Source organism: Accipiter gentilis, chromosome 33 (genome assembly GCF_929443795.1).
Source record: "Accipiter gentilis chromosome 33, bAccGen1.1, whole genome shotgun sequence".
In the NCBI taxonomy this organism is placed as follows: Eukaryota; Metazoa; Chordata; class Aves; order Accipitriformes; family Accipitridae; genus Astur; species Astur gentilis.
In genome coordinates, this window is record NC_064912.1 from 3,038,761 (window position 1) to 3,064,575 (window position 25,815).

Here is a 25,815-nt window from a genome sequence, read left to right on the forward strand (position 1 = left end):
TGTGGCATCTCTGATGCAAATATGGTCACTCTGCAGCTGCTGGAAGTCCCCCAGGAGCAATGGGACCTGCTGAGGGGTCGTGGGGATCCCCAGCACCCAGCTGGCACGTTGAGGTCCCCTGCAAACCTCCAGCTAATTGCAAGTGGAGAAAATAGTGTCATTAAGAGAAGGGCGCATCGTGGAGCCAAGCAACAGGAGGGAAAGCAAGGGGCCAGCAGGGAAGGGGCTCAAGAGCCCCTGCGAGGTCCCTGCTGCCGGTCCCTCACAGCCCGGTGCCGGTGAGGGGACACGCAGAGGCCGACCCTGCGCCCGGCCGGGCTCGGGGGGGCTGTGGCGGCGGCCAGCCAGAGGCACCCGGCGCGATGCCGCAGCTCCGCCAGGGACTTTTCTTCTCTCCTCCTCACGGGGCTGGAAAATATACAAAGCTTGCAGTGAAAATATTTACACAGCAGCAATTTTCGGAGGAATTTGGGATGTTAATTTGAAAAATCTGTGGGGAGAGGACCACAATGGGCCCTTTGAGCGGGCGAGCGTGGCCATCGCACCGACCCACCCGCGCCGACGAGGGGCCCCTCCTGCCGCTGCGCCGGCCCTAATGGGAGCCAGCCCTGCCGGAAGCCCACCTGGGAGCCGGGGGGGCCGCACCAGACGGACCCCGCCGCCGCCCCGCACCCCTAATTGCATCCAGAGCCGCTCTCTCCCGACGTCGGCCTCGGGCGAGCCGGACTGGGGCAGTTGCGGGGTCAGGGCCGTATCCTGCGGCAGAGCAGTGCCTCCTGAAGAGCTGCCGGCCCCAGTGCGGCCGGCAGCTCGCACGGCATGGCGGTGACCCTCGCTCCGCTGGCGGCAGCCGCGGCGCTTCAGCCCACTTTTGCTCATTCTCTCCAAATCAAACATACCTCGGCGGGCAGGGCCCCAACCTGGAAAATTCCAGCCTGAAAGATAAAGGATTGGAAAACGATTAAAACCAGAGGGTTGGAGCAGAAACCACTTGGCAGCGGGAACCTGCCGAGCGCCGGCTCCCAGCCCTCCCCGCCGGGGCCAGCGCACGAAACCGGCTGTTCCCGGGGCCAGGCGGTGGGGGCTCGCTGCGGGGGTCCCGAGCCTTGGCTCTAGCTGCAGCCCTCGGTTTGGGGGGGACCGAGCAGGCTGACACTTGTCACGGGCGCTTTGGGGGTCCTGGTGCCGCTGGGGGTGACGTTAGGAGGTCATGGAGGTTGGGCTGGGCTGTTTGTCCCGCAGCTGGCCCCGGAGCCATCTGGCAGGCGGAGAGAGATGAAGTAAGGCTGGATGATGTGCAGGGCAGGGGCTGATTCGAAATCCATGGCCTCTGTTTTGGGAACACCTCCTCAGCGCCCACGGTGGGGGGCAGCGCCGTGGGGGTGAAGCCTCCCCAGCACCACTGCCCAGAGTCAGGAAAACTGTCCCCCCTCCCCCCCATCACCCTGACTCATCCCCACGCTCGCCAACAACGGGAGGATGCAGCTGACCTTCCCGCTCCTCCACAGGGGACACACCGCACTGCCCGTGCCGCTGCCCACAAGCCAGGGAGAGATGGGCAAAAGCACGCAGGGCTGCACAGAGGTTTTCATTGTTGTGATTTTAATTTTTTTTTTTTTTTTTTTTTTTTTTTTTTTTTACAAAAAGACACCCTTCTGGTCTGCCTTACAAAAGAGGTGTACACAAACCTGTACTAGAAAAAAAAAGAGTTTTTCCCAGAAGAAATGGGAAATAACCATGTATAAATATTCTCTCCGAGTTCTTAAAGCTTCAATTCCCGGTTTGCCTGTTCGACACTTCCTTTGGCCCGGGGGTCCCGAGGGTCCCAGCACCTCGGCCAGGCCTTATTGCTCACATCAGCTTCCAGGGAGTTGAGGGTCACAGGCCATGCTCTGCTAAAGGACCCTTGTTACCAGCACGTGGATGTCCCTTAGCCGAGTCACTGGCAGCTTTCTTTTTAGCAGTAGCTAAAAAAAGCTCACCCAAACCCCAAATTAAAAACCCAAACCCCTCTCTTTCGCTACCCACGTTCTACGTAGAGTCACAGAAATCAAGGCACCGAGCAGTAAAATTAGTGTCTCCTCCTGAAACGTGGCCACTTCTTGGAAATTGCACGTTATGGGTTTGGGGTTTTTCTGCCTTAATTCAGTTAGCTCCTCACTGTTCCTCTTCCCGGAGGGACACGGCCAGGTGCTACCGCTGGAGCTCAACCCTCGTCTGTCCAGGGCTCCCCTCGCCCAGCAGCCCCTTCCCACCTGGCTCAGAAATAGGAGGGTTTGAGCCCTGGGGTGTTGTTGTTGCTGGGGTAGTGCGACTGCATGAGTGGGACCTCACACTCAGAGCCGCCAGAAAGCATTGCTGCCTCCGGGACCTTGTGGCCATGGCTGCTCAAATCCCCATTTTCCAGGCAGGCTTTCACCCCTTCCAGCTCCAGTGGGCTCGCGTCCACCCCAGTGCTGGCGTGCGCCTTCGCCCGGCGGTGCCGGCGATAATACATGCCGGCAGTCACCACCACCACCAGCAGCAGCACAGCAGCCAGTGCTGGGACGATCATCAGGGTGAGGTTGCTGTCCTTGCTCTGGGTGACGGGAGAGTGCTGCTGGTGGCTCACCGGCAAGGTCTGCGCCTCGGCGCAGTGCTCCTCCTTGGAGACCTTCTCCCCCAGGGGCCCAATGCAGACACGGTAGGTGCAGTTGGGCTTCAGCGCCCGCACCGTATACTCAGAGAGTGAAGCTGGCAAACGCAGCATCACTGGCCGCTTGTCTGGCCCAGAGAGATTTCGGTAGCTCAAGCGGATGCCCTTCAGCTGCGCTTTGGACTGGACATAGTTCTGCAAGTCCACTTTGAGGGAGGTGCTGCTGACCTGCGTGATGCTGATCCGCCGGCTGGGTGGCGGTGCCTGCGTGGCTGGGGACGGTGTCGTCCCCCTCACCTCCATCTCGCAGTACACCCCGGCAAAGCCCACCGGGCACAGGCACTCCAGGTGGTTCTGGGCACCCAGGTGGCAGGTGCCGCCATTCAGACACGTGCGAGGGGGACAGATGGGCAGGGGGGGGCTGGTGGGGGCCGGGGGGCCGCTGAAGGGCACCAGCGTGGAGCTGCCCTGGGGGGCCAGGGCCCCCAGGGTGGGAGCGGCAGTGCTGGGCTGCGGCACCGGGCGGCTGCTGGTGGGGAGTGGCACAGGCGGTGGCAGCGTGGTGGTGCGTGGCGTGGTGGGGGTGGTGGTGGTGGTGGTGGTGGGGCAGCCAAAGTCGGCGTACTGCAGGTGGTGGAGGAGCTTGCCGGAGTTTTTGGGGGGGAAGTGGCAGCGTGTCTCCTCAGGCCGCCGGAGGACCACGCTGCTGGCGTTCACCCACTGCACCAGCCAGCTCATCTGGCAGATGCAGTTGAAGGGGTTGCCGGCGGCCGTCACGGCTCGCAGCCTGGGGAAGAAGCTGGAGAAATCCCGAGGGATGGTGTTGATGTTGAGGTTGCTGATGTCCAGCTCCTGGAGGTTGTGAAGGTTGTGGAAGTCCTCCGCGGGCAGCTGGGAGATGCGGGCGTTGCCGGCCAGGCTGAGCTTAGTGAGGCTCCCCAGCCGCCGCAGCACCGCTGGGACACGCTCCAGCAGGTTGTCAGAGACGTCCAGCTCATGGAGGTTGTTCTGGGCCTGGAAGAGCTCCTCATTTAAGCTCGTCAAGCCCAGCCCCGCAATCTTCAGGGACTCGATGTTGACAGCATGGAAGGCCCCCGGTGCAATGGTGGGGATCTTGTTCCAGCTGATGTCCAGCAGCAGGAGGTTGGGCAGGTCGAGGGGGGGCACAGCCCAGAGCTGGTTGTTCTGCAGCTTCAGCTCCAGCAGGTTCTCCAACGTGTCAAAGGCAGCAGCGTGGATGTGCTGGATCCTGTTCTTCTGCAGGTAGAGACGCTCCAGCAGCCGCAGCCCATGGAAGGTCTCGTTGGTGATCTCCTGCAGCTGGTTGGAGGACAGGTCCAAGTTGACGAGTTCTGTCAGGGGCTGGAAGATGTTTTTCTGGATGCTGGTGATCTTGTTTTGTGAGAGGTCCAGGAGCTGGAGGGCAGGCAGGCCCGCAAAGCTGTCCTCACTGAGCATCGTGATGCCATTCTCAAAGACATAGAGGGAGAGGGTGTTGGGGGGCAGCCCCTGGGGCACGGTCTGGCCCCGTCTAGCTGCACACAGGATGGTCTTGGGGTCTTGGCACTGGCAGCCTGTGGGACATGCCCCTGCCAGGTCCCTGGGGGCCAAGAGAAGCAGCGTGCAAAGGATCAGCTGGTTCATGGTGTCAGCTCTGTGGGAGAGAGAAACCCAGCCAAGGTTAGGACCTGAGGGGACCCTGGGCTGGCAGAGCTGTGGGGTGCCTCAGACCCCCCCACTGCTGGGGTGTGTGAACTGTCTCCCTGTGCTCTGCCCGGGACCCTCCGGCCTCAAAGGGACCACGGAGGGAGGAGGAAAGTCCCTGCCACGCTCCTGCCTCTGCGCTACTGTGGCCCGGGACAAAACCGGTGAGAGCAAAGCGGCGTGTGGGCTGCCTGCCCCAGCTCCATGCCCTCCTCCTCCCCAGACCCCCAGGATTTAGTGACATGATACCTTTGCACACCCCAGGCTCTACCACGAGACACGTCGCACCGGCTTTAACCTGGTCTCTTGCTATCATCTCCGGTGGGGCACCGAGACCCCCAGTACGCAGCAGGGCAAGGGTCCCTACCTCCCCAGCTGCTCTTGGCAAGGTGCAAATCAAACATGGGGGATTCAGAACAGAGGCACTACTGGAGCTGGGAGCCAGGGGAGGGGGTAGGAGCCTGGCCGGCCTTCCCAGCACTCTGAGCACCACCTAACCCTTTGCTTGTGCCGCCATCCTGGCAGCTGCACCCACGGGGTCTGCTCCTGCCCAGATCGCCAGCGGTAGCAATCCCCTCAGGGACAGGGTCACCCAGAGGTGGCACCCACTGTGGCGTGGCCTGAGCGCAGGCTGTAGGGCCGAAGAAGCCGCGTGCTCCCCTGCCCACAGGTCCCTCCTGTGCCCTTCAGAGCCAGCTGCGTCCCCACAGAGTCCTGGGGCTCGTACTCACCCAAGCCAGCTCCTGTCCCCTGGGGGCCATGGGTCACCTTGCTATTCCCCTCCCTGCTGGCACCCCAGGGACTCGGCACAGAACCCTGGGCTGCATCCTCATCCCTCAGGGACAGGGACTGGGATGGAGGGGAGGATGCTCTTGGGGTGAGCGAGGCTGTAACCACCCCTGTTCCAGCCCCCCATCAATACCCGGCCAATGTCGCAGCTGGCTTCTCTCTCAACCTCATCTTTTGACCCTTTTAATGACACTGCTAATTAGCACAGGCTGGGCCAGGGACCCGAGGTTTCCTGCCAGCCCATCTCAGGGGCATGTGGGGGTGGCAGAGGGGCGTTCTCGGGCAAGGAAGAGGCAAATCCCCCCAGACTGCTAGAGGTGTGAGTGCTGCCGGCATCCTGCCCCGCCAGACCCTTCCCCAGCCCTGGCCATCGCCATCTCCTCCCCTGCTCCAAGCTCTTCATAGCTCCCGGCAAACCCCGGGCCCTGCGGCTCTCGCGAGGGGCCCCCGCTGCATGCGGGGGGCTGCCGGGTCATGCAGCAGCACGTGCCGCCTGCCCCACCCGCCCCTCCGCTGTGGGGGGCCCCGTCCGATGCAGGGACACCACATCCTGCGCCGACAGCTGTGGGAGGGACTGGACCCGTGCTGGACCCACCGTGCAGCCCCGGCCTGCAGAGAGCCCCCCATGCCGCAGAGGCACCGGCGCTCACCCGCAGCCAGACAGGGTTAACGTGGCGGCCAGCTCTGTCCTCGCATCTTCCGAGGGTGGGCCCCCCCCCCCCAGGGTGGGGTGCACCCAAGGGTGGGGTGCGCCTGTGCTGCTGGGCAGGGTCACCGCAACCGCCTGAGTCACTTGGCCCAACCGGCCCTGCCCCGCCGTGACCTGTGCCGTCAGCCCCCCGACGCCAGGGAGGAGCTGTGCCGCATCCAGGGGCTCACAGTCACCAAGTCCCCTCCCCGGCACCCCCAACTCAGCCCCCAGCCCCCTCGCCGCTGCCAGGTCCTGCCGCACCCCCACATCACAGCCAGGCCAGCGGTGCCCGGCATGAGGACTGAGTAGAGCCCAAATAGCATCATGGAGACCCTGTGAAGCGCTTTCTGGGGCTAAGGGGGCTGGGGGCAGATCCGGCAGCCCTCACCGCCATGCCAGCCCTCGAGGTGGCTCTGGCAGCCCGAGAGTGCTGGCTGGCAGGCAAAGCCCTGGGCGCAGGGTGCCGGGCATGCCCGCGGTGCCGCCGCCGTGCCAGGCCACCCGGGTGGGCAGTGCCAGAGCGTGGCCAGGACTGCGGGAGGCTGGCGAAGCCAGGGCTGGTTTTGCAATGCCAGGGTCGGGTTTCGCTGACGTGTCCCGTGCTGCAACCAGCTGCTGACTCCAAGTCTCTCTCGTCCCTTTAATTACGCTGGCATTTCCTCCCCGCCTGCCAGGCTCCCCGCTCTGGGCAGGTTCTGCCGGCCCGGCCACGGCCATGCATCCCTGCCTCACCACGAGCGCCGGGCAGGCTGGCACAGTTGCTCCACCCGCACGCCTCCGCCACCTCTCCCTTGGCATCACCCCGCTCCGCCGGCACACGCCGGCATCCCGCCCTTGCACCCTGATGCTACTTCAAGGCAGTGAGGGGTTAACCCGGCCCAGACTCGCCAGGGTGCTCACCCCTCCAAAATGGAGCGGGGCAGGGGAACAGCCTCCCCACATCCCGGGGGAGCCCCCAGGGGCGGAGAGGGGGCCCCGTTTCTGCTGGAGGTGTTAGGACCGCCCTGCCAGCGGCCTGCTGCTGCCTTGGCTGGGCTCCCCCACGCCTGCACCGCAGATATTTGCCGAATTATTCATATTTTCCGGCTGTGGGGAGGATCCAGGCTCAGATTCCCCCAGTCCCGGCTCAGCCTTTCCCTGCCAGCCTGCTGGGGTGGGAGCACCATCTCCCCCCTCCCTGCCTGCAGCCCCCCAGGCCGGGCCATCCCGCTGCCTGCCCAGGGCTAGGGACTCAGCTGGGGACGCCCTGCTTCGCACCCACCATGTTTTAAGGATGAAACCAATGCTGTCCCTGTGCTGCAGGGTGACACCTGCACAGGAAGGGCCAGAGGAGCCCTCCTGGGCGTTCCTGCCCTTCCCCACCACTCGGGGACACAGCCATTCTCCCTGGGGAACCCAGCATGGTTGGGATATCCCTCCCCGCACCGGTGAGTGAGGCCCCGCAGCCAAACAAAGCCACTGTTGTTGCCGGCAGGCAGGCCGGTGGGCTGCCTCCGTGGCTGGCAGGACAGGGGGCCCAGCATGAAGCTGGGCCCTGGGCTCTGTCCCTGTCACTGCAGGCAAGGACACGGTGCCTTCGCCGGGCGGGATGCAGACGCTGCTCCCTTCCCTTACATCCCCCCAAACGAGCCCATGTCAGCACATGTCCCCTCCCGAGACGCAGCCGGGGGGATGCAGGATTAAGCCCTTAATCCTCCTCCCCTTCAACCCACCCTGCACCGCCACAGCTCCCACCTCCTCCCAGGCTCCCCTCCCTATTTAATTAAAGTTTCCGCAGCAGCCCCGGAGGAATGCAGGCCTGGTTATTGCATTCCCTGGAGCGCTTGCCGGCCCCTCCATCCCGCTCCTGCCCCTTTGACCCGGCCACGCTCCCTGGCTCAGGTGCCAGCAAGGAGAAAAACCAGCAGAGCCGCTTTACCGGCAGCCAAACCGCCTCCGGAGGAGCCCGAACAGCGGCAGAGGTTGGGAGGAGGCCGGCGATGCTGCCACGCGCGGCCCCGGCAGCACGGGCAGATTCCTACAGCGTGACTGGGGTGGCCGCGGCTGTCCCCAAGCGCTTCCTCCTGCCGCGTCCCACCGGCAGAGCCAGCCGGGCAGGCAGCACTTGCGTCAGGGCCACCCGGTGAGGCCACCCGGCCTTGGCGTGGTGTGGGGAAAAATAGTAATTAGTGTCATCCTTGACGGCGGCACTGCCCAGCGCCGTGTGGGCAGCAGCACGGCCCTGGCTGGGTCAGGTCAGTCCAGCTGCCCCAGTCCCAGCAAGACGAGACCTGCCAGCGTGGGGCAAGTGGCGAGAGTGGGTGTACAGGGTGGACACAAGTTGGGGGTTTTTGGTTGGGAAGAGGGGTCTTGGAACTGGAGCATCTCTGCTGGGATGAGCTGGCTTTCATGGCAGCTGCCATCCCAGGAGGGAGCCAGGCATGGGAAGGGACACTTACCCCATGGTGGCCCAAAGTCACACCTAGAGAGGGTGACAGGGGCCAGCACCTCCCCAACGCACGTTGGGAGACGATGAGGCACGCAGGGAGGTGGCAGCAGGAGAGGCAGTGGGATATCCCTGCCGGCCAGCAGCCAGGCTGGCCGGTGGCCCTGCTGGCACCCATCCTTCTGTGCCAGCCAAGGGGGAAACCCTCACCGTCACTGCCCGGGGACCCCACTTGGCCCCATGGCGGGTCAGCAACCGGGGATGCTGGCCCCTGAGGACAGGCAGGGCAAGGGCAGCCAAACCCCACCCCAGCCGAGCCTTCTGCTGAGAAGGGTGGTGGTGGACACTGCTGCCAGCAGCTCCCACCTCTGCCTGACCCCAAAGGGCGAGCTCTGCCGCCACGTCTGCCGGGACAGGGTGAGCATGGGATGGGTCCAGGACCCTGCCGTCCCGTGTGGGTCCTGGAGCCCTTCTGCTGGCAGGGTGAGTTGCAGCCACCCGGCCACGGCTGGAGGGAGTTGGGCTCCACATTAGCCCCAGCCACATCTCTCCCCTTCCCCATGATCGAAGCAGCAGCAGGCCAAGGTCTCCGGGCCAGACCCTGGCACATCCCACGGCAGGATAGGCACAGGCAGGGACAGGGGACCTGGGGCCCTGCTCACCGCAGTGCTGTCACCCCAGGCTGGCTGAGGCCTTGCCACCAGCCCAGGCAGGGGACAGCCGGGTGCTCGCCGGCTCAGCCAAGGCTTGGGGGGACCCCAGGCCTGGAGCGAGGTGCTGGCCCCGGGTGCCCTGGCTGCAGCCGAGGCCTGGGTGACACCCTGTCACCCGGGGAGGGTGGCCGGCCCCAGGTGCCCCGTAGCCCAGCCGAGGCCCATGGGGACCCCTCGGCCCCGCCGCCACCCCCCTGAGCCGCCGGGTGCCCAGCAAAGCCCCCTCCCGCCCGCGGCTCGCCGCCCCGCGAGCCCCCGGCCCCGTGGCGAGGAGAGGGCCGGGGCAGCGGCGCCTGAGGACGCGGAACTCACCGGGGCGGGCCGGGCCGGGGCGATCAGTCCATGGCGGCAGCAGCCGGCGGCCGGGCGGACGCTCCCCTCTCTGGCGGTGCCGGGCGAGGGGGGCGGCTTTAAAAGCGCGGGGGGCGGAGCCTGCCCTCCCGCCGCCTTCCCATTGGCCGTAGGGGACAGGGGAGGAGGGGTGGGGCACGGCTGCCCCGAAGGCTCCGCCCCCTGCGCACCTGGGGCCCGACAGGGGGCGGGGCTCCCCGCCCCCCCCTCCCTCCCCCCCAGCAGCTCCCGGAGCCCCCAGAGTCACAGGGACCCTCGGGACCCCCGGCAGCTCCCGGAGCCCCAGAACCCTCCAAGGCCCCCCGGGACCTCCAGCATCCCTGGGGCCGGGGTACCTGGGCTTCCAGCACCCCCAGTGCATATACACATAGGGGTAGGTGCAGGTATAGGTGCAGGTATCGGTATCTCCCTCATCTCCCCGGCATCCAGGGGACCCCTGGCACCCCTGGCACCTCCAGCATGCCCAGGGCCCCGGCACCCTTGGAACCCCCTGGTAAACACCAGCGGCTGGGCATCCTTGGCACCCCAGTGTACCCAGGGTAACCGGGGACCCTGGCACCTGTGGGCTCCGGTACGCCCGTGCCCCCGGCATCCACAGAGCCCCTGACACTGTCTGCTGGGGGACAGGGGGGCACTGGGTGGCCCTCGCAGGGCCGCCCCCACGCCCCAGGGACGGCAGAGTTGTGCCGAGTGCCACAGAGACAACGTTCCCCGTTTGGCACCACGAGGACGGCACGGGCTGGGCTGAGACAACCAGGCACCCAGGGTGCCCTTGTCCCAACCCCGGGCCCTGGTGGTGGTGGCAGTGCTGGTAACGGTGACTGCAGCCAGGCAGGGGACCCCGGTGCCTGCCACGGCCGTCCCAGCGGTGTTTGCCTATGTTGTGCCAACAGTCCCGGGGCAGGACCATGCTGTATCAGCCACGGCCATCCCTTGTGCCAACCTGTGGCAGCAGCGGGGTGTCCCTGCCTTGGGGACCTGCTGGGGTGGGAGCGTGGCACAGCCTTGTTTCACCATATTTCCTCAGAGCCACACGGTGTCAAACGCCGGCATGGAACAGCACAGCACGGTTCTCTCCCCTCGGCGCAGCCACAGAAATGTCAAACGAAAGTAATAGATGGTCCCTTTGTTCTCTGCCGGGGGAGCTCCCTCCCTGCCCCAGCCGAGCAAAGGCAGAGAGGTAGCTCCATGCTTCTCATCATCACCGTCCCCTCCAGCCACCCAGTATTCCCAGTCACAGTCCCCTCTCGCCACCAAGCATCCCCTTGGTCATCATCCCCTCCAGCCACCAAGCATTCCCCCAGTCATGGTCCCCTCTGGCCACCGAGCGCATCCTGACCACCGTCCCCCGCAGCCACCAAGTGTCCCCCCAGCCATGGGCCCCTCCGGCCACCAAGCACCCCCCAGCCACAGGCTGGGACAGGGTGCAGGACAAGGAGCAGGGACACGCTCCAGCCGGCACAGCCCCCTCCGCGGGGCACTCCCGGGGCTGGCTGGCATGGCAGGTGTCGGGCGAGGCGGACGGCGTGCCGGGGTGCGCCACGTGCCTGCCCCAAACTGGCCCAGCCGGCCCAGCCGGCCCTGGGGCTCCCCTGCAGGTGCCGGCGGCTTCCCCAAGCGGGGCTGGGTGCCATCGCTGGGCGCAGGGTGCAAGGCTGGCAGAGGGATGCCCCACGGCTGGGCACGGCTTTGCGGTGAACACCACGCAGCCGGGGCTGGAAGCGGGCGGCGGTGCCGTCCCACTGCAAACCCGTCAGCCCAGGGTGGGACAGCGAGGGTCGTGCTGTGGGGAGCTGCAAGTCAGGAGAGCAGCCTGGCACGCTAACGGCACTGCCTGGCACGGGCGCTGCCCTCCTGCTGCCAGCAGGGCCTCATCCTGCCCCACTCTTCCCCAGGACAGGGTCTGGGGCGTGTACCAGTGGGGGAAGGTGCAGGATCTGACCCCAGGTTGTCAGGGTGCTGCACCGATGGGTGCCCCTGGCTCAGCACCCTCCTTTCCCTTGCAGGGCGGCCATCCCACTGTACGATGCTGACACGGGGCTGCTGGTGCTGGCGGGGAAGGTGAGGTCCCACGGCAGCAGGGCGCAGCGGGGTGCAGGGGGGTACAGGAGGATGCAGGACAATGCAGTGGGGTGCAGCATGGTGTGCTGGGGTGCAGCAAGGCACAGTGGGATGCAGAAGGATGCAGGGGGGTACAATGAGGTGCATACGGGTGTAGTGGGGTTCAGCAGGGTGCATGTGGGTGCAGTGGGGTACAGGAGGATGCAGTAGGGTGCAGGGGAGTGTAGTGAGGTGCAGCAGGGTACATGTGGGTACGGTGGGGTGCTCCCCACAGCCCCACTCATGCCTCGTCCCCTCCGCCTCTCTTCCAGGGAGAAAACCTCCTGTACTGCTTCGAAGCAGCACCTGCACAGCCAGCACTCACCCAGGGTAAGCAGGATACATCCCGCGCCAGGCTCTCAGCAGTGCCGGGGGCCTTGCCCCTGCCCGCGCTGCCTGCCCCACGGCCACCCTGCCTGTCCCCCAGTGACCCAGTGCCGGACAGAGGGCAGCACGCGGGGCCTGGCTGCTGTGCCACGCCTGGCCCTGGATGTCATGGCCTGCGAGGTGCTCCGCATCCTGCAGCTCACCGACACCGCCCTCGTCCCCGTCAGCTACCTGGTGCCACGCAAGGTAAGGGGGGACTACCGTGTCATGGGTGCCTGGTGCCGTGTCATGGGTGACACCTCGTCGGCACTGGGTGACAAAGGGCACCTGGGTGTGGGGGCAGCCCGGTCCCCAGCCTGGGAAGAGCAGGAGAGGAGGCAAAACCTGGGTGCTGGGTGCTGAAATCTGGGTGCTGATGGTGGGTAACAGAGGCTGGGTTTGCTGGGTGCTAGGTTTGGGAAGCTGAGTGCTGCATGCAAGATACTGGGTGCTGGAGAGTGGATTCTGAAAGCTGGGTGCTACCTGCTGGGTGCTGTTGTGTAATGGGTGCTCAGTGCCAGATCCCGAATGCCGGGTGCTTAAAGCAGTCAAAATTTAGGTGCTGGGTAGCAGAGTCTGGGTGCTGGAGGCAGGATCTTGGGTGCCAGATCTGGCATGCTGGGTGCTTAAAGCTGGAGGCTGCGTGCTGAAACACGGGCGCTGGAAGGGGTGATGCTGGGAGCCGGGTGCTGTTTTGGAGGCTGGCTGCGTTCAGGGGTGCGTGAGGCAGCCCAACGCCGGGCAGCGTCTGACACCTACAGGCTTCGGCGCGCAGCTTGCGGGGACGGGGCTCTGCAGCCGGAGGGACTGGGGTGCCGCCAGGTGCCTGGGGGAGTCCAGGGCGTGCTCAGGGGTGTCCCAGCCCAGGCACTACCAGATGGCAGCAGGACGGGGGCTGTGGGGTTTCAGGGACACCGACCTCACCCTGTCCCCTCTCCTGCAGTCCATCCAGGACTTCCATGAGGATCTGTTCCCTGACTGTGCCGGGATGCTGCCAGCCACCAGCGCCCAGGCCTGGTGGGCAGGGGACAGCCAGCAGGTCAGTGTCACCCGGGGGCTGTCCTCGCCAGTGGCATTGCCAGGGGCTGCCACTGCCCCCTGCCCACCGCTCTGCCCGACAACAGGTGGGGAGGGTGAGCCTGCACCCCGCACGGAGACCCACGGAGACCTTCACCTCCCCCGTCATCGCCTGCACCCAGCTGCAGGCAGCCAACACCAGCAACACCGGCCCCACCGACGCTGACCGAAGTGTGAGCATGGGGTGCTGGGGAGCGTGCCAGGGGTGCCAAGGGGTCGGGGGATGCCTGCTGCCCTTATCCCACAGGGCAGGGGGAGGGCTGGGATGCCAGCACCCCCTGCCCACCTGCTCTCTCTCCTGTAGGAGGGCAGTGGCTACTCCTCGCCATCCTCGCTGGCCTCACCGGGCAGCGCTGCCACCTCCCTGTCAGCCAGCACCGGCCCCTCCAGTGGCTTCGCCAGCAGCCCCAGCCAGAAGTCGCTGCAGTGCATTTTGGGTGAGCGGGTGGCGGGCCAGGCTCGGGGTCCCCTGGCTGGGGCTGTGCCGGAGGGAGGGACCCGGGCGCTCACCTGTCCCCTGCCTGCGCCAGGGCCCAGCTCCCGCTTCCGGCACGCACAGGGCAGGGTGCTGCACCGCGACACCCACCTCACCAACCTGCGGGGGCTCAGCCTCACCACGCCGGGCGAGTGCGACGGCTTCTGCGCCAACCACCAGCGTGTCGCCTTGCCCTTGCTCTCTGCCGGTGGCCAGATCGCCGTCCTTGAGGTACCCCCGGCGCGGCGCAGTGGTCAGCACAACACCAGCGGGTGCAGTGCGGGTGATCCCCTGGCTCTCTCCCGCAGCTCTCCAAGCCTGGCCGTCTCCCTGACACGGCCGTGCCCACCATCCAGAACAGCGCAGCAGTGGCTGACCTTTCCTGGGACCCCTTTGACCCGCAGCGCCTCGCTGTTGGTATGTGTGCTGTCCCCAGGGGAGTGCGCCAAGCTAGGCCCCAGCACCAGGTATACCAGATCACCATATTAACCACTGGCCATCCATTTTGGCACCATAGCGGGCGAAGACGCCAAGATCCGGCTGTGGCGGATCCCCGAGGGAGGGCTACGGGAGATGTTGCAGGAGCCTGAAGCTGTCCTCCGAGGTGAGGGGCACGTGAGGAGCCATACCGAGCATTCCACATTGGGGACAAGCCAGCCTGGTGGTGTCTGCATCCCGGCACAGGGGGGGACAGCCATGCACCACTCAACCTTACCAGGTCACACAGAGAAGATCTACTCCATCCGCTTCCACCCTGTGGCATCCGATCTCCTGGTTTCCTCTTCCTATGACATGACGGTGCGGATCTGGGAGCTGACTGCTGGGCGGGAAGCCTTGTGCCTACAGGGACACACCGATCAGGTAAGGAATGACACATCTGGGGACATTCGAGGGGCGCGTTTGACCAGGCAGGGGATGTGGCGGTGGGACGCACCATCCATCTCCCCAGATCTTCAGCCTATCTTGGAGCCCTGATGGGAAGAAGCTGGCGACAGTGAGCAAAGATGGCCGGTTACGGCTCTACGAGCCCCGGCGCAGCCCTAAGCCTGAACAGGTATGATCACAGTGGCAGGGATGGGCTGGAGAGCTGGGGGTGCAGGAACCCTCCCTGCCGCGGGCACCTGCCCGCACCCCCAGCTCTCTCTGAGCAGGCATGGTGACCTTCACCCCATGCAGGAGGGCCCGGGTCCCGAGGGGGGCCGTGGAGCACGCCTGGTTTGGGTTTGTGGCGGTGACTACCTCCTGGTATCTGGCTTTGATAGGTAAAGAGGGGGACAAGGCTGGGACACAGGTCACCAAGGGACACTGTGCTCATCCCTCCCCATTGTCCCCTCCCCGCAGCCGCAGCGAGAGGAGGATCCTCCTGTACCGGGCACAGGCTCTGCCTGATGGACCCTTGTCTGTCCTCGGCCTTGACGTGGCCCCTTCCACCCTCCTGCCCTTCTACGATGAGGATACCGGTGTTGTCTTCCTCACTGGCAAGGTGAGGGCTTCCCCCCCCAAAAAATGGGGGGCTACCTGCCTACAGTGCCCCAACAGTGCGGTGGGACCCTCCATGCACCCTCCTGTCTTGCTTCGTCCCCAGGGTGACACCAGAGTCTTCCTCTACGAGGTGACACCCGAGCCCCCCTATTTCCTCGAGTGCAACAGCTTCACCTCCAATGAACCCCACAAGGTAAAGGGGGAGCCCACCGGGGCAGTGCTGCCTGTCCCTGACCCCCCTGGCTGCGCTGCCAGACCCGCAGCCGGTCCCACTCACGCCTCCACCCCATCAGGGCTTCATCTTCCTGCCCAAAACGGTGTGCGAGGTGCGGGAGGTGGAGTTCGCCCGGGCGCTGCGCCTTGGGCAGAGCACCCTCGAGCCGGTGGCTTTCCACGTGCCCCGTGTCAAGGTAGGTGGCGAGGACCCAGCCACGTTTGGGGTGGTGTAGGAGGTGGGGGACCCCCCTCAGTGCCCCTCGCCCCCGCAGAAGGAGTATTTCCAGGACGACATCTACCCACCGACCCGTGTCTGGTGGGAGCCGGCCCTCAGCGGCAGCGCCTGGCTGGCAGGGAAGGACGGGCAGCAGCGCCACGCCAGCATGCGGCCGGCCGACATGACACCAGGTGGGTGCAGAGGGGCAGGGTGAGGACCCCGGGCCCGCAGGGATGGATGGATGGACGGGGCGGGGGGGGGGGAACTGTGGGGCGAAGCCCTCCTGCCCCACCGCAACGCCGCTCTCCCAGTGAGCGAGGCCCCGAAGGAGGCTCCGACGCGGAAGTTCGTCCCTGCGTCCGTGTACCTGGAGGAGAAGTCTGACGAGCAGAAGAAGGAGGAGGTGGGTGCCGGGACACCCTGGGACCACCCTGCTGGGGGGCTCAGGCTGGGGGCGATGCCCCAGGCCTCATGGCTCTGCCCTGCCTCCTTGCAGCTCCTGAACGCCATGGTGGCCCGGCTGGGCAACCGGGACGACCCGCTGCCCCAGGACTCCTTCGAGGGGGTGGACGAGGACGAGTGGGTAGGTGCGGGGGGGCGGGTACGACCCCTGCTCCCTCGCTGTCCCGCCACGCCCCTCACCCCCACCGGGCCTCCCGCAGGACTAGGCTGGACCCCGGCTCCCCGAGGACCACGCCGGTGACCCCCGCGGCCTCCCGGGCCCGGCAGGGAGGAGGAGGAAGAGCCGCCGCAGGGCCGGGCCCGGCCCGGCCCGGCTGAGGGGAGGCACGGCGGGGCCGAGGGCCGTGCCTCGCACCAGGCCGGGCAGCGGTGTTAAGCCCCATGCCCGCCGCGGGCAGGTCCCGCTATTAAAGCTGCTGCACTAGCACCCGTCTCCTGCCGTGATTCCGAGCCGGGGTCGGGGTGTGGAAAACCGGGGACCGGGGGGGGGGGGGGACGACGACACACAGGACCGGCACCGGGGTAGGCCGCGGCCCGGGCCTCGCCCGCCACCCCTTGCGCATGCGCAGCGCAGCCCCGCCGGACATCGGCGGGACCTCCCGGGAGGCGGGTCCGCCAGGGGGCGCTGTATCCAGCGGGAGCGGGGCGCTCCGCCCCGCGCCGTCGTCGTCTCGGTGACCGCCGCGACCTTCGCTCCCTGACCCCGTGACCGCCGGGGGCGGAAGCGGCGGCGGGGACATGGTGAGGGGGGACAGGGGCTAAGCGGCGGAGCTGGTGACGGGCCGGGCCTAGGCCGGGACGGGGGGAAGGGCCTAGGGGTGGAGGTACAGGTCCCGGGGAATGGGGAACGGGGCTCGGGGAGGCGGAGGACGGGCTGGGCAAGGCCCGGAGCCGGAGGGACGGGGCCCGGGGAGGCGGAGGATGATGCTGGGCAGGGCGCGGGGAGGAGACAGGGCCCAGGGAGGTGTGAGGAGGCCGGTTCGGGGAGGGTTACAGGGCCCCGGGGGCCGGGGCCGGGGCTGGGCAGGGCCCGAGGGGAGGTGAGGAGGCAAAGGACCCGGCTGGGGACAGGGTCCGGGGGGGGGCTGTGACAGCAGGATGTCCCCGCAGGCCAAGTACCTGGCGCAGATCATCCTGGTGGGGGCCCAGGTGGTCGGACGGGCCTTCATGCGGGCGCTGCGCCAGGAGTTCGCAGGTAGGAGCCGAGCTGCCGCTCCCGGCGTCGGGATGCCGCCCCGTGTGCGGAGCGTGCCCGCTCTCCCCTGTCTCGGCCTGGGCATCGCTCAGCATCCCCACCCCCTTCCCCAGGGCAACCCGCTGCTCCCCGTCCCCCGGGGCTGTGCCCAGAGGGGACCCTTGACAGGCTTGTCGCAGGGTGACAGTCACAATCTGTCTCCCGGTGCTGGCCCAATGGAGCTTCAGCTTGAGCTGGGCTCCCGGCAGCCATCCCAGGCACCAGCCCAGATCTGGCACTGCTGCCAGGCTCCGAGACCTCCCGGCAGCCCCAAAGGGCAGAGCAGGGATGGTCCCCCGCGACATGGCAGCCCCAGCCCTGCCCTGCTTGCCTCTGCCTGCCTGCAGCCCAGCTCGCTGTGGGCGCCTACAGCAAACAGGTGCCCCCCCCCCCCCCCCCCGGTTCGCCTCATCCGGGTGACCCCCGTGGGCTGGAGGCAGCATGAGGAGGGCAGAGTGGTGAAGCTGGGATCTGAGCACCTCGGAGCCTGTGGGCTTTGCTGCCCGCCCCCGCCCAAGGCCTGGGGGTCCCGAGGGGGGAGGCAGCACTGGGGGGGACTCACGCCCTCGGTATCTCCGAGCAGCAAGCCGAGCGGCGGCAGACGCGCGAGGGCGCTCAGAGAGGCCCCAGTCCGCCGCTGCCTCCAGGATCATTGGCATCAGCCTCCAGGAAGCTCAGCAGATCCTCAACGTTTCAAACCTCAACCCGGAGGAGATCCAGAAGGTAGAGGCTCCCTTGGATCTGGGGAGAGATGGTGCTGGCAGGGCCCTGCCCTCCCTACAGCTGCTGCCCAGCATGGGGGAGACAACTGGTCCCCAAAGGGAGTGTGGGTGCTGTCCTGGGCCCAGTTAATCCCAGTTTGAGGTTTTCCTGCCCCAGCTGGAGGAGCATGCCAGCAACTCACAGGCATTAGCCAGGCTTGGCCCCTGCATTTGCCCGGCAGTGCTGCTCAGGGAAGGGGACGTGGGCTCTCCAGACATGCCTGACCAGGAGTGTGGGGACCTGCCAGGGGGTCGGGCAGAGCCAGCCATGACCCCAAGATTGCACTTGCCACCTCCAGCACCGCTGCAGGGAACAGGAGGCTGCCAGGGTTAAGGGCTGGGGAGGGCGGAAGAGATGAATCTGACAGGGAGCTTCTCTTTGGCAGAACTACGACCACTTGTTCAAGGTGAATGACAAGTCAGTGGGAGGCTCCTTCTACCTGCAGTCCAAGGTGAGCAAAGGGAGGAGAGAAGTGGGGGGCTGCGCTGGCCCCCAGCCCTGCTCTGGGCACCTTCCCCTGCCTGGGATTCAGGAGGAAGCAGAGCCTGAGCATCACCGCAAATGAGCCAGGGAGGGGAGAGGGCGGCTCCGTCCCTCCGTGTCACCCCTTCCCTGTGTCCCACAGGTGGTGAGAGCCAAGGAGCGGCTGGACGAGGAGCTCCGTATCCAGGCCAAGGACGAGAAAGAGAAGGGGTGGAAAGCTGAGACGTGACTCCTGCCACCCCCGCACCCCATTTCCCTCACCTTTAACTTATAGGTAGCCAATAAATGCCGTGTCCTCTAGCACCTGGCCTGGCTGCTCTGCACCCCGGGGAGGGAGAGGGGACTTGCCCACCTCTGCCCACTGCCCCAGCGGGGATCAGCACCTGCAAGGGGCTGGCAGGGCTGGGTTTTGCCCTAGGGAGGAGGAAGAAGGAGGCGGCTGGGGAAGAAGGGGTGTCCCCGGGGCACTGAGGGCTGCCAGGGCTCAAATGGCACCCGGGGAGGCTGCAGGAGCTATTTTTGTGGTGGGTTCAGACGCTCTTGGCCTGAACGCACGGATACCTCTGGCTCTGTACCACGGGAGTGCCGGGAGCTCTGTGCCACTACCCTTCTCCCACCGCAGGCAGGCAGCTGAGGCAGCTGCTGGGTCGGGGCAAGGGGCCATGGGGGGATGCGCTGCGGCCCTCCCCACCCGCAGCTCATCCCGCAGATCCTGGCAGGGCTTCACCGGCACTGGGGCTGCCCGACTGGGAGCATGGGGACCCGCTGGGGCGCCAGGCAGAGCCAGCTGTGTCCCCGAGATCACACCCGTCACCTCCGGCACCCCTCTGTCCCACTGAGGGCTCCCTGCTGCCATCACCACAGTCGTGGACTGAAACAGGAACTTACTTCAACTTCACTTTATTGTTTTCTTAATAAACTTCCTCTCTCCTGGAGGAATATAGTGTTATAGTCGTTAGCTTATCTCTTATTTCTGCAGTCCTTAAACGCTATGCTAACAGCGATGGAGCCCAACAGGAGGAAAATAAAAACAACCCAGAAACTACGATAGAAAGGCACTTCGAGACCGTTAAAATACTGATGTCCTGGAATGTGCAACAACAAACCGACGAAGGAGCGAGGAGACGTACACCGTACACCGGCCGGGGCGGCCTGGTCAATGGCCCGCGGCCATGCTGGGGCTGCGGCAGCGCCGGACGGCCACCGCGCCCCGGCCCAAGGAGGGTGAGGGCAGGGAGACCGGCTCCCTGCGGGGCGCGTGCGGCCGGGGGCTCCTTTCAGTGGGGAGGGGGCAGGATTGGGGACACCCCCGCTGCCCCACCCCAGTTCGGAGAAAGCTGTGGGCAGGGGTCCTGCCCGGCAGCGGGAGGTACGTGGGACCCCCCTGCATGTGCCAGGAGAGGCTCTAAGCTCTGCCGCCAGGAGGCCGGGCACGCTGCCCGCTCCTGGCACTGTGGCAGCGTCCTGCTCACCCCAACGCTGCCTGTGGCGGGGCTCATCAGGGATCCTCGCTGCGGAGGGGGGGGCAGCCAGCACATCCCGAGGAGCGGGTGCCCCGCCAGCTGGTGCCAACGTGCTGCCGGCAGCAGCCCTGCCGGCGCCTGGAGTCCTGCCCGCGCTGCCTGCTGCCTGCATGCGCTTGCGGTACATGGTTAGGTATGAACATAGCTAAACAGGGTGGCTCTGCCCCGGCGCGGAGCCGGCACGGCGAGCGGCACACAAGGCCGTGTGCCTTGTCACGGGGAGGGCCGGGGAGGCAGTGGGGCACGAGGGCGGCCACAGAGTGGGAGGGATGCAGGCGGGCACCGGGCTGACGTTTGCCCAGCCAGCTGGGCCCGGCACGGAGGTGCCATGGCCGCGGCCCTGTCCGCAGCCGTGCCGGCCAGGCAGGGTTGGACGGCATGGCCGGGTACAGCTTAGGGCTGTGGGAGGAGGCGGTCCCCAAGCTGTCACCCCCCCTCCCTCTCCCTGCAGTGGGAGGCTGGGGGCTGCAGCCCCCCCACGCCAGCACTGGCGATGCCGAGGCCTCGGGCAGGGAGATGATGCCGAGTTGGCAGCAGCAGATGAGCCCAAGTGGGACCCTGTCAGAGCAGGGGGCTGGTCGAGAAATAAATAGCGGTGTTTCCGGCTGCCCGGGCCAGGGGGGTGCAGGGGGACCCCCCCCGTACCCCTGCCTGCCCCACAGCTGCCCCCCGGCATGGGGTCGCAGCCAGCTCCGGCCACCGAGGGATTATTGCTTTTCTCAGAAGAGTCCGTTCTTCTTTCGTGACGGTTAAAAGCACGAGCGAGGCCCCGCCGGGGCTGGAAGGGGGGCTGCAAGGGGGAGAAGGGGGTGATGCCCCCCCTCAACTCCCAGGGAGAGGGATCTGCCCGCAGGGCCGGCGGCTGGCCCGGGGCATCGTCGGGCCCCTCAATTCACGGCGGCGGGTTTGAGCAGCAAGGAGCCAGGGGGGATGAGCACCCAGCCGGGCGGCAGCGCCTCGGGGCTGCCCCCCGAGCTGACGCCGGCAGAGAGATCGAGCACGGCCCCCGGCAGCAGCGCCAGGCTCTCGGGGGGGACCCGCGGCCGCCCCGGCTCCGTCCTTTCGCACCTCTCCTTTCGGCTTTCCGGGCCCTTGCCCGTCTTGGGCAGCCGCCCCTCGGCCCCGCTGCCCTTCTCCCCCTCGGCCTTGGCCCCGCCGGCCAGCAGCGACATGACGGGCAGCCCCAGCCCGGCCGCGAAGGGCGAGGGCAGCAGCGGGCTCTTGGCCAAGTTCAGGGGGCCGCCGTTGAGGGGCAAGACGGGGCCAGGCAGGGCGCCGGCAGCCCCGCAGCCCAAAGCGCTGAGGTCGAGCGGTGCCGGGGCCAAAGGGATGGGCAACGCCGGCAGCCCCGGGGGAGCGAAGAGGGCGGCGGGGTTGGGGATCACAAGCTGCGCCCCGTTAACGTAGGGCACTTCCGCCGAACCCAGGGGCGTTTTGGGAGGTGGGTGGACCTTGAGCATCTCCGGGTGCTCGGGAGAGACAAAATGGCCGTGAGCTTTGATGTGCTTGCGGAGGGAGCTGGGGTCGGTGTAGCGCTTGTGGCAGCCCGGCATCTTGCAGGAGTAGGGCTTCTCCACGTAGTGGGTGCGGGTGTGCTTGAAGCGGTCGCTGGAGTTGGAGTAACGCTTGTTGCAGCCTTCGTAGGGGCAGATGTAGGGCTTCTCGCCTGCAGGATGGCACAGTGCCAAGTCCGCCGGGGTGGCACGGCCAGCCCTGCCGGGTCCCCTGTGTGTCATCCCTCCCCCACCCCCCCCCCCCCCCCCCAAAAGCCTCCCCGCTCCCCGGGGCGAGCGCGGTGGCCGGCGCTGACCTGTGTGCGAGCGGTTGTGGATTTTCAGGTTCTCCAGGCGGGAGAAGCTCTTGTTGCACGTGGGGCAGCGGTGCGGCTTCTCGTTGGTGTGCGTCCGGATGTGGATCAGCATCTTGTACCTGCCAGGGTCGGGGGGACGTCGGTGTGAGGGGGACAGCCTTGGCCCCCAGGGTACCTCCTTGTCCCTATGCCCTGGCTTTGGGGGGGGGGGGGGCGGCGACGACAGGGACATCCAGGCCAGCACGGTCATCTGGCCCTCCCAGAACCTTGCACACCATGCCAAAGGGCTGGCTGGCTGGAAACCTCCCGCAGCGCAACCCCCAGTGCTGGGCTCCTGTCTCCCCACAGCAACTCAGAACAGCCCCCCCCCCAGGGACCCTAGAGCCCCCTCCCGATGCCTGGAGCCCCCTCCTTTGCCCACCTGGCGTTGAAGCCCCTGCCGTGGCGGGCGCAGCCCTCCCAGTGGCAGCAGTACCCGGCGTCCTTCTCGGGTTTGACATGGAAGTCGTTGACGTGGTCCACCAGGTCTTGCAGGAGGTCAAAGAACTGGTTGCACTGTGGGCAGGAGGCAGGAGGTGAGGGGCCCCGGTGGGGTGGGCACTGGTGGGTGGAGGGGGCCAGGACACCCACCAGGGCCAGCCCCTGCCCCTCATTCCCCGCCCCCCCCCCCCCCAAGCTACCACCCATACCCCATGCACAGCAGCATCAACATCTGGGGAGATGGCAATGGCCCTTTGCATGAGCCCCCCCCAGCCCCATATCAACCCCCCAGCATCTCTGCACAGCCCCCAGCTCCCCATCAACCCCCCCTCCAACCCTAAACTGTCCCTGCTTGCCGCCCCCAGCCCCACATCCCCCTAACAAGCCCCATAAAGCTCTGCCATGACCTTCCAGCCCCATGTCCCCTCCCCAGTCCCAAAATGCCCGTGTGCCCCCATGCCCCCCCCCGTACCCTCGCAATGCCCTTGTGTAGTTTCCCAGCCCTTTATCACCACCCCCAGCCCCATAAAGCATCTGCACGACTCCCCGAGCCCCATATCAAACCCCCAGACCCCCTACATGGCCCCCAGCTCCCCATCAGCCCTACTCCAGCCCTCAGCTGTCCCCATTTGCCCCCCCCAGCCTCATATCTCCCCCCCAAGCCCCAGAGAACTCTGCCACCGCCTTCCAGCCCCCCACCCTCTCCCCAGCCCCAAAATGCCCCTGTGTGGCCCTCCCTCCCATCCCCCCCATCCTCACAATGCCCCTGCATGGTCTCCCAGCCCCCCATCACCACTCCCGGCCCCACAAAGTTTCCACATGCGCCCCCCCCCAGCCCCATAACCCCCCCCCCCCCCCCCATCGCCCCACCCCATCTCTCCCCACTGACCTTGGACCAGCGGCAGACGAGCTGCTTGGGCAGGGGCAGCTCGGGGGGGAGGCGTTTCTCCTTGCTGGGGGGCAGGAAGGCGGCGGGGGGCAGGTGCAGGGCCCCCCCGGCCCCCAGGGGCAGGAAGAACTGGAAGGAGCTGGGGAGGCCATCGATGTAGCGCAGGGACTGGAAATCCTGGAGCAGAGCCCCGTGGGGGGTGGTGGGGAACAGGGCCAAGCTGGATGGACACCCCCATAGCCCCCCAAAGACACCCCCCCCACAGACCCCCCCCCCCCAGGGAGCCACCCTGGGGAAGCCACTGGGGTAAGGGGGGGGGGGGGGGGCAGGACATTGACCCCAGGGTGTGTGTACACGCTTGGGGGGGCCATGTCACCAGCGGCACCAGGCACGCTGCCGAGGTCAGGAGCACCGTCCCGGGCACAGTCCCCATTGCTGGGGACACCTCGTGGAGCGGGAAGGGGGAGGAACACGGCCATACTTACGTGGGGGGTGAGGGGGCCGGGCAGGTCCCCGCTGCCCTGGCGCTCGGGGGAGAGCGAGGCGCTGCCGGCCGGAGACTCCCCACCGGAGCGGGGCGAGAGGCTGAGGTCCACCACCGGCACTGCGGCGAAGCGCCCGTCCCGCGGTTCCACCAGCCTGGAGTGTGCCAGGAGGCCGGGGGATGGCGAGGCCGGCACAGCCCGGCGGCCCCCCCGGCTCCCCCCTCGACCATCCCCGGCCGGCGGGGTATCCGGGCGCTGGGACCCTCGGGGTCGGGGACCGAGGGGACCCCGCTTCTCCCGGGCGGCTCGCAGCTTGGAGATGCTCAGCTTGAGGTCCAGCGGCTCCTCCAGCGAATGCATGGTGCCAGGGTGGGCGCTGCGGGGGACACGAGGGGGTCACCGTGGGGATGGGGGGGGGGGTACCGGTGCCACCTGAAGCATCGCCCCAGCCCGTCTCCGCTCCAAGCCGGAGGCCAAGCGGGTGCCGGCAGCCGCGGTGCTGGCACGGGGACCGTGCCGTCCCTTCCGGCCACCCTGCCGCGGCCCCCTCCCGCAGCGGGCAAAGGGCAGGGCACGGCACCGGCGGTCCCCCCCCCCCCCCCCCCGGCCCCTCGGTGTCCCCAGCCCGTCCTCTCCATGTCGCCAACCCTCAGGGCCGGCACAGCCTCTTGGCCGGTCACCAAAACCTTGCCCGAGGATTGCCAAATCCCCACCCGGGGCACCCGCTTGCCCCGCAGGGAGCTGTGGTGTTGCCCCTTCTGCCTCTCCCTGTCCATCTGTCCGTCCGTCCGTCCGTCCCTGCGGGCCTGCCCCAGCGAGGCCTTTCCCAGCGGCAGAGGAGGGCGGTGGCGGCCACCAGCCCGGCGGTGACCCGGGCGGCCGAGCCCGTTGGCCCCAGCCCCGGAGGCGGCAAAGCTTCCTCCCCCGCCGGGGCCCCTTCCCCGCCGGCCAACGCCGGGGCCGGGCAGGGGCTGCCTGCCGCACGGCACGGCACGGCACGGCGTGGCACGGCACGGCGTGGCACGGCACGGCACAACATGGCACGGCACGACGCGGCATGGCAGGGCTGCTGCCTGCGAGCACCCTCCGCTTCCCAGGACGTGGTGGGGGGGGACCCTGACCCCCCCCCCCCATGCCACTGTCTCCAGGGCGACAGCTCCACAGTGCCAAGCCACCCGGCGCCCCCCCCCCCCCCCCCCCCCCCCCAAAAAAAAAACCTGCCACCCCCACGGCTCGGCCACCGCACATCCGGCAGGCAGCTGAGAACGGGCAGCTCAGCGCAGCAGTGAGCGCCTGAGCCCGACCCCTGGCAGCGCCGAGCCGGTCCCCTGACTGTGCCCCCCCCCCCCCCCCCCGGGCCACCCGCATCGCCCCAGGGCAGGGTGGGGGCGGCCGAGGGGCCCTATGGGGAGGGGGCACGGCGCACCCAGCACACGTGGCAGCGGGTCCCGTTCCGTCCCCCCCCCCCCCCCATCCCCACCCCACCCCGCCCCGGGGGGCCCGGCCCCCGCCCTGCCCCGCCGGCGGGGCCCCCCTGCGCTGGCGGGGGTCCAGCCCGGCTCAGACGCTGAGGAATGCGGAGGAGCCGCGGGGGGCGTGGGGCCCGGTCGGCCGGGCGGGGGACCCCCCGCCTGCACCCCCCCCACCACCACAGCAGCAGCCGTGTCCCCGTCCTGGCCTTGGGGCCGGCCCCATGGGGGGTCCCTGTCCCAAGCTTCATGGTGGGAGGGAGCTGCCCCATAGCAGGCTGCCCCTCCCCTGCAGTGGGGACACACACACACACACATCTCCCTGAGCCCCCCATGGCTGTGGGGCCTGCCCCATAGCGGGGTCCCTCTTCTCCAGTGGGGGGCTCCATCTCCACCCATAGGTGTGGGGCCTGCCCCATAGCAGGGTCCCATCCCTTGTGGCAGAGCCCCCACGGCCACAGGGACTGCCCCACAGCAGGGTCCCTTCCTCCAGGGGGTCCTCACCCCGCACCCCACAGCAGGGCCTGCCCCGCAGGGGGTCCCTGCCCCGAGCCCCTCATGGGGCGCCAGCCACCCCCCGTGTGCCCCACAGCCTGGTGGCACAGCTCAAGGACCGATGGACGGACTCGGCGGGGGCAGGACCCCCCAAGCTGGGATGTCAGAGCGGGACCCCCAGCCGAGGAAGCGGGACAGGGCCCCGACAACCCCCCCAGGTCCCCCCCCAGAGATGGGGGTCCCGCAGGGGGGCCGGGCAAGGCGTCACGGCTGGTCCCACCATGGTGGCCGCGTCCCCACATCCCCGGGGTATAGAGATTGGGGGGGTCCCGGGGCAGGCGGTACTGGGTGGGGGGGACCACCGCCTGCCCCGGGTGGGGCGGGTGGGAAAGGGGCCTCCAGCCGCTGACGCCACGGCTCCCAGCGCGGCCGCGGGCGGGCGGGCAGGCAGCTGCCAAACCACGCGGCCGCCCCGCCGCCGG

General features: G+C 67.6%; 3 protein-coding genes across 8 annotated transcripts in view; 1 reads left to right on the top strand and 2 right to left on the bottom strand.

Annotated features, from left to right (window-relative positions):
* LOC126033990 (mitochondrial import inner membrane translocase subunit TIM16-like) overlaps positions 1-19,180 on the top strand; it is a 42,169-nt gene extending 22,989 nt beyond the window's left edge. The window contains exons 10-31 of one of the 6 annotated variants that reach the window (XM_049791156.1): positions 11,315-11,369; positions 11,681-11,738; positions 11,836-11,981; positions 12,718-12,813; positions 12,899-13,024; positions 13,156-13,288; positions 13,382-13,557; positions 13,635-13,743; positions 13,844-13,930; positions 14,045-14,187; positions 14,276-14,380; positions 14,503-14,588; positions 14,668-14,809; positions 14,912-15,001; positions 15,102-15,218; positions 15,297-15,432; positions 15,553-15,644; positions 15,738-15,824; positions 16,814-16,898; positions 17,521-17,660; positions 18,085-18,150; positions 18,325-18,482. In XM_049791156.1, coding sequence (XP_049647113.1) covers positions 11,315-11,369; positions 11,681-11,738; positions 11,836-11,981; positions 12,718-12,813; positions 12,899-13,024; positions 13,156-13,288; positions 13,382-13,557; positions 13,635-13,743; positions 13,844-13,930; positions 14,045-14,187; positions 14,276-14,380; positions 14,503-14,588; positions 14,668-14,809; positions 14,912-15,001; positions 15,102-15,218; positions 15,297-15,432; positions 15,553-15,644; positions 15,738-15,824; positions 16,814-16,898; positions 17,521-17,660; positions 18,085-18,150; positions 18,325-18,411 — 2,362 coding nt within the window. In that variant the 3' untranslated portion in view covers positions 18,412-18,482. Of the gene's footprint in view, positions 1-11,314; positions 11,370-11,680; positions 11,982-12,717; positions 12,814-12,898; positions 13,025-13,155; positions 13,289-13,381; positions 13,558-13,634; positions 13,744-13,843; positions 13,931-14,044; positions 14,188-14,275; positions 14,381-14,502; positions 14,589-14,667; positions 14,810-14,911; positions 15,002-15,101; positions 15,219-15,296; positions 15,433-15,552; positions 15,645-15,737; positions 15,825-15,903; positions 16,124-16,364; positions 16,445-16,813; positions 16,899-17,520; positions 17,661-18,084; positions 18,151-18,324; positions 18,483-18,891; positions 19,130-19,161 lie in introns of those variants that run through there. The other 5 variants (XM_049791152.1, XM_049791151.1, XM_049791155.1 and 2 more) reach the window with 5 other exon arrangements.
* Positions 1,624-9,408, bottom strand: VASN (vasorin). Its single transcript, XM_049791162.1, has 2 exons — positions 9,270-9,408; positions 1,624-4,289 (listed from the first exon to the last, which is right to left on the bottom strand). The coding sequence occupies exon 2, from the start codon at positions 4,277-4,279 to the stop codon at positions 2,261-2,263; it is 2,019 nt and encodes a 672-aa protein (XP_049647119.1). The 5' UTR covers positions 4,280-4,289; positions 9,270-9,408; the 3' UTR covers positions 1,624-2,260.
* Positions 19,067-25,815, bottom strand: part of GLIS2 (GLIS family zinc finger 2) — a 300,390-nt gene continuing 293,641 nt past the window's right edge. Inside the window, exons 2-6 of the mRNA XM_049791163.1 lie at positions 23,370-24,340; positions 22,885-23,061; positions 21,937-22,070; positions 21,516-21,634; positions 19,067-21,371 (exon numbers count right to left, since the gene is read on the bottom strand). Of these exons, the coding sequence (XP_049647120.1) occupies positions 20,593-21,371; positions 21,516-21,634; positions 21,937-22,070; positions 22,885-23,061; positions 23,370-23,729 (1,569 nt within the window). The 5' untranslated portion in view covers positions 23,730-24,340 and the 3' untranslated portion in view covers positions 19,067-20,592. The remainder of the gene's footprint in view (positions 21,372-21,515; positions 21,635-21,936; positions 22,071-22,884; positions 23,062-23,369; positions 24,341-25,815) is intronic.